The sequence below is a fragment of the Primulina huaijiensis genome, chromosome 14, assembly GCF_012295235.1.
Source record: "Primulina huaijiensis isolate GDHJ02 chromosome 14, ASM1229523v2, whole genome shotgun sequence".
Classification (NCBI taxonomy): Eukaryota; Viridiplantae; Streptophyta; class Magnoliopsida; order Lamiales; family Gesneriaceae; genus Primulina; species Primulina huaijiensis.
In genome coordinates, this window is record NC_133319.1 from 1,789,848 (window position 1) to 1,796,616 (window position 6,769).

At 34.5% G+C, this 6,769-nt stretch overlaps 1 protein-coding gene across 1 annotated transcript; it reads right to left on the bottom strand.

Annotated features, from left to right (window-relative positions):
• Positions 1-335: 335 nt before the first annotated feature.
• On the bottom strand, positions 336-2,663 carry LOC140957568 (type IV inositol polyphosphate 5-phosphatase 9). Its single transcript, XM_073414881.1, has 7 exons — positions 2,328-2,663; positions 1,952-2,059; positions 1,501-1,840; positions 1,210-1,394; positions 877-985; positions 619-770; positions 336-545 (listed from the first exon to the last, which is right to left on the bottom strand). The coding sequence occupies exons 1-7, from the start codon at positions 2,477-2,479 to the stop codon at positions 341-343; spliced, it is 1,251 nt and encodes a 416-aa protein (XP_073270982.1). The 5' UTR covers positions 2,480-2,663; the 3' UTR covers positions 336-340.
• Between the last annotated feature and the right edge of the window lie 4,106 nt (positions 2,664-6,769).

Here is a 6,769-nt window from a genome sequence, read left to right on the forward strand (position 1 = left end):
TGCTTTTATGGTTTTTCCCTGGAGAATGGTATGGAAAAATTGGAAATTGAAAACAAGTTTAGTTATTGCTGATGGTTTAATGTTTGTTATTTCTTGTTTTTGTACTTAGAGGATCCTTCTAACAGCAGCAAAATAACAACAGTTTGTGCTTTTAGGACACCTCTTAAAATTATTTTGCCACAGAGACTGTAAGATGCTTCTTCTGTTATCTATTGCCCCCCTAAAAGTCAATATCTCATGCACTGTGCTTCTATTCCCTTTTCGTTGAGTGGGCGGTGAGGGAGTCATTTTCGGCGATACAAGTTAATTTAAAATCGAAAGTGTAGATGGTTTAAGTGAATCAATCATTACTGCTTTTGTTGAAATGGTTCGATACATCAACAAATCTGTTAGACATAGGTCTGCCTGGCTCTTTCTTGGTTTCACTAACCTCATTACTTACCATAAAAATTGCTCGAACAGGTCTATGATCAGATAATCTAGATTCACCTCTTGTGTACTGGATTTGCTTCAATCCCTTGCCAAACCAAATTATTCGATCACACCTATAAAACTTTCTTCTTTGTCAAATTAACGGTGCGAATTATATAACAAAACATGGGATTATTGGCAACTTACCATGCAGGAGCTCGTTTCTCCTTCGCTTTTAATTTGTGATTGGATACATAATAGTCATCTGAGTTTTGATTATATTTATAGGTTGGTGCAAACTCAATTTCTTCCTCGTGCCAACCCTCAAAGACATGGCCTTCTGCAAGCTCAGCTTTCAGCTTTATTTTCAGATTGCAAATTGATGTTAGGACAAAGTTCATATGCCAATTGGATGTGATGTTTACTTATACATCATTTAAAAAATTTCCTACCATGTTTCGTTACCTGATCATTTTCTAATAAGGTACTCCATTCTTTACGTTCAACCAGTGATCTTGTTGTAGCATCTGGCAGGTATATCCTGTAGTTCAAGTCACCAAGCCAAACCACACCACTGTACGAGATTCAGAACCAAACTGGCTATGGTTATGATGTATTTCAGGAGGCTGAATTGATAAGAAGTGATAAATAAAGTGAAAGGTCTCTGCTTAACGATCCAAAAAGAACATAAAGAGTGCAAAGAATTGTTATGAATTGAAACTCTAGTATACAACATGTCAAGCTTGAAACAGAATTCATGTATGGTCTCGTTGATATCATATCAATAGGAAAACATACTCATGCTCTAGAATTTTTCTAGGTAGATGGTGAAGGGATTCGGCAGGAAATAAAGTTCGTGACAATATGCTTGTTGCATCTATATTTCTTTGTCTCTCATCGCCTTCTTTTCCTCCTGAAGCTAAGTGACTGCAGACAAAGCAAAAGCTTGTTTCATGCAAGAAGAATCTGACCGAGACAGAACCCTGTTTATTGAAATACAGAATCTGTTAATTTCTTTTCTTTTCATTTCATGGGACCGCACATGACAGTTTTAAAACTAATGTTGTATTCTATGTTAATATTTAATACCTTGTTTCCCAGGTAGCCGAAGATACCACAGCCTACGCATGAGACACTTGGATGCCTGATGTAACCATGTAGCTCTGTTCTTACCCACACGGTGATATATATTCCTACCATTTGTTTACTTATTAAGCATTGAAAATCTGGAGCAGTTGAATTGTTGGAATTGGGTGTCTTCACTGGATAAACTCTTTGAATCTCTCCAACTTCTGGCTCATCAATTGCGCCTTTGGCTGCCATTCTTTTGTTGAGAGCTTGTTCTATAAGAGCATTCCATTTCGAGCAAATATTGGTATTATCTATCCCCAAAACATTTCTGGCTTTGAGTGGAACAATTTCTTGGAACCTGCCAACAGTTGCATGTCTTGTCAAAAGATGTGAATTAAACCATTTCTATTCAAATTTCTCTATGCAGGTTTTGCACACACAACACAATCTCATTAAAGTAGAAGATTACCCCAAAACATATATATCAGCCCTGCAGTGTTGGGTGTCGAGCAACTCTTCAAGTTCCAAATTATCTGGTGGTGTGATACCTCCTGTATTCCAGGAGCTGACAAACAGCCTTTTGAAGGGCAAAAAGACAAAAAGAAAAGAAACATATAACATCAGTTTCAAATGTGCTTACAAGGATTCTTAGTGGGCAAAAATTGATATCCACTCCAGTAAGTTGACAAAAGTTAACACGAACTACTTTATAAAAGATTCCATGAAATAATGGAATAGTACAAATACAATAAATAAATAACGAAAACGAGGGGCTTTTAAATTTCAAGATGATGAGTTACTCTACAACCCATAGCACGGGAGAAGAAGTTTGTTACAGTTCGCACATGAATGTTTCTCCAGCAATGGAATAGTTTTTGTAACCGAGAGATTCTTGATTTGTGCTTTGCTTATGTCCTGTCGGTTTCGTCAAATCCTCAGTGTGCACAACAAATTTTCTGCCGGTCATTATCTTTCTAAAGATTTTACTAGTATCCATCCTTGGCTACATGATCTTGAGATTAACTGAAGGAGAATAACTGCAGCCACTTAGCTGTACTAACATTGAGGAAAAAAATTTTGCTGTGTGAAATTGAAAGAGTGAGAGCAGGTTCACTGATCCACTCCTATTTGCAAGGTTTTAGATGCTACTGTGTGGGGGTTTTTTAAAGCTGGATACTGAAAATGATGGATATATTTAGAGGTAATAAACAGAGTGATGTTGGCAGGACCTGACTAAAATTTTAGGACAATGATATGAAAACCATGGCACAAAATAAGCCTTGATTTGACATGTCGGAAGAGGGTGGAAATAGCAGAAAACATCAAGTTGTAGAAAAATCAAATGAATGTTTATCTTTTTAGGCTTAGAAGAGTATGGAATTATTGTCCTCCACTTGGAAACAGGACCACCTTTTGTTATTTCTTCAACAAGAAATGACAACCAATGTGATGTATATTTGATTTTCTTTTGTAAATTATTATTTGTACCATGAAATATAAGGTAGTTGTTGGGTTAGTTGTATCACATATATTATTAGCTTTTTAAATGGTAGACGATCGTTTATAAAATTGCAAAAAATAGACATCATGATAGAATATAATGCAACAATAAACTTTTTTCTGGAAATGATGAAACATAACTTTTAGGTATTTATCGAACTGAGAGAAGTAAGAAGACGAGAAAATATGTTTTGAAGGACGAGAATGAAGAGGAGATTGAAATTTTTGGTAGATCCCGAATGCATCTTAGTTTTGTTTCTGTTAATACACATGTTAGTGGAAGAATTTCGCGGGTGGGATTGCACTGATTGATTGAGTTGCTGTACAGTTTAGAAGATTTTGGTTGTATAGTTACCGTCAGTTATAACTTTTTTCATACAAAAACCAATACTTGATGCTCTTAAAAAGAAGAAGCAAAAAATAGATAATAAGAACTTCGTCGTAATATAAGAAAAATATACGTTTTTGTCTTTAAAAAAGGGTTTTGGGTAAGTGATTATGTAAGTGATAGGAACTGAATCTAGTGTTTGATTTGCTGGACGGAAATCATTTGAGGCAAGAAACCACTAGAATGCTTATGCAATTAAAAGTTAATTATATGAACTGCATATATAATCAGACATTGACACAGGTAATTTAACAAGTTGATTAAACAATTAAGTTGTTCAACTTCATCAACAAGTATAATTAATATTCAATCCAAAACATGGTTAAATCGCCTAAGCACGGAAAATAATTACGTTACAAATGAAATACTTCGATTTTCGCCTAAATAGAAAGTAAAAGGACCCAATTTCTTAAGTTCTATTGATTTTGATAATATATCTTCTTCAATCTATAATACAGAAGTAAGCATGGTTTAGATTGTATTTTTAAAATTTTTTTAATAACTCATGATAATTAACATGGTGTTTTATCTTCAAAACAAAACTTAAAAAATTGGATACATGAAAAGATACATATGTTTCTCTAAATAAACTTATTAATATTTTGTCCATTTTTTTCGAACGAAATTCTTCCAACATCTGAAACATGAAATTTTCAAAGCAGAATATGCATAACAAAATTTGAAAAACATCGTTGAAACAAGGAGGACATGCTCCAACTATTATTATTATTATTATTTTCGCGCAGAGAAAATATGATTCTGATGTTTTTCTCTTGTTCAAAATTATATGGTTCGTAGGCGAAAAATAGAAATTTTCATTACTTCTCAAATATCATAATTTAAAAGAGGGACGGCAATAGGTTTCCTGTTACATCTTCCAGCCTAAAATATTTAAATGAATATGAAATTTTGAAGCGACAAACGTATCGAATATACTCCTTGAGTGTGTGTGGTCAAATATAGTATTGTTTCACATGCACATATCTAGCTGGGAGGCAAACTACTCATTTTCAATCTATTGCTGATAATGCACTTACATGAAAATTTTATTATTATACTTCAGAGTAGGTCTCTTGTGAGACGGTCTCACGAATCTTTATCTGTGAGACGGGTCAACCCTACCGATATTCGCAATAAAAAGTAACTAAGTTTTCGAATAATACACAACCATTTTTGTGAATTAAATAAGAATAAAATTTTTTTTTAAAAAAATTTACTTTTACAATGATATTTTTAATCCGTGTGAAAAATTAAATAAACCAATATATTTAAGATGAAAAAATAAATTTTTTCTCAAAAAAATTCAAATTTATAATCCATTAGTTCCAAAATCAATATATCGGTTTGTTTGTTTTCTGATGGGTTTTTTTAAAAACTAATGTATATTTTAAAATTTTTTTCAAAACTAATTGTAAAAAAATTTTTGTTTCATTTTTACGACAATCCGTTCTTCGTAAGCACGGATGGTGTGGACGTGGAACACGGTCCGAGCTTACAAAGAACGAATCGTGCTCCAACGTGGAGGCGTCCGCGCTTTGTAATTATTTTCGTTTTTTTGTGTCCATTTCTTTAAATGTTTTTCTGACTCGTTCACGTCATTTTTCAGAAGTTAACGTGAACACAATGTTGAAAACTTGACGTGAACAGTGAGTAAAATAATTGCTGACCTTGAAAAGTTTTACTATATATAATCGATCATCAACACAATGTTTGTATCGATTTCATATAGATTTTGAGAGCAAATTACTTTTCATTTTCTTCTAAAATTTTCTCTCAAATTTCATTGTTAAATGTCTAACATCGATATACTCTTATATTTTGGTGGTCATGTTGTTATCGACAATGGATCTGTTGAATATAGCATTCCATTTGTTAGACCGATTCGAGTATTACGGTCTATTAATTTGTTGAAGTTGGTTGAAGTTGTGCATAAAATGTTAGGAATCGATCCAACGAATTTTTCTTTGAAGTTGTCAACAAAATATTCTTTCATGGAGAGATCATATTGGCATGAAATTCAAGTCCATCTCGTTGATGATGATTCTTTACAGTTTATAATGCAATGTGACAATATGCATATGCTGCATTTATACGTGGAAGCAAATTCAATTGAGCATGACGTTGGACTTGATGATCTTGAGTACTACGTTCAACATGCATTTGATTCTGGTTTCAATAATCAACCCGGTACTTCTACATATGGTGGTATTCAGGAACAAGAATCTTATGTTTCACAGGTTACTGAAGGACTTGGTAATATGAGTTTTGATGATGTAAGTGGGTCTTGGGATCAATATATCAATGTCTCGTCGGAACAAAATCATGTTCCATATTGGCCGAATCCGACATTAGATACGAGTGCTCGTTGTCCTGATCATGCCATTAATGATGATATTTGTAGGACTGATTCTGAACCCGATATTTCATACAGTGAGTCCGAAGAAGAGGAATTGAATGCTGATGATGAATTGAATAATTGTACAAATCCTGATGAGGGGACATCATCTCGACAACCACCTCCTGACACATTACAGAGGCAGACTGTACCATTTCTTTCAAACACTTCTGAATTACCATCTTTTTTGAATAATTTTTTTGGGGAAGAGCCTCCCGATTCTGTCGATGTACCTTCTGGAGTGGAATCAAGCTATTACAATCCGGATAGAGGTGCATTATGTGTTAATATGTTATTTAAAAATAAGAATGATCTTATTGCATCTGTAAAGGATTATTCAGTCAGAGTTGTCAGGCGTGAGTACCGTGTCGTGGAAAGCACACGCAGCTTGTGGAAGTTACGTTGTAAAAACAATTCTTCTATGGTCATTTGTCGATGGGGACTTCGCGCATCATTGAAGGCCAAGACTGGTTATTGGAAAAATAACCAAATATGGCGGACATCACACATGTATATCTACCTCTGTTGGTATAGGCCATAAGAATTTGAATTGTGAAATGGTGGCACATACGCTAATGGGAGTTGTTCGTTGTGATCCTGCGTACGAGATTAAGTATATCATCGAAAATGTGAAAGATAAATATGGATATCAAATCTCGTACACGAAGGCATGACGAAGTTTGAAGCGTGCTATGGAAATTGCTTATGGTACATGGGAGAGCTCCGTTCAATTACTTCCCAAATATATGCGTGCTTTGTCCAAATATAATCCGGGAACTGCTGTAGAGTGGAAGCATCTCAGAGCCAACACTGAAATGAGTAAGACACTCAACTATGTTTTTTGGGCATTCAAGCCATGTGTTGATGGATTTCGACATTGTCGTAAAATAATAAGTGTCGACGGTACACACTTGTATACAAAATATAAGCACAAAATGTTGATCGGTGTCACTCTGGATGCGAACAATCAGGTTCTACCGCTAGCTTTTGCTATTGTGGACGAA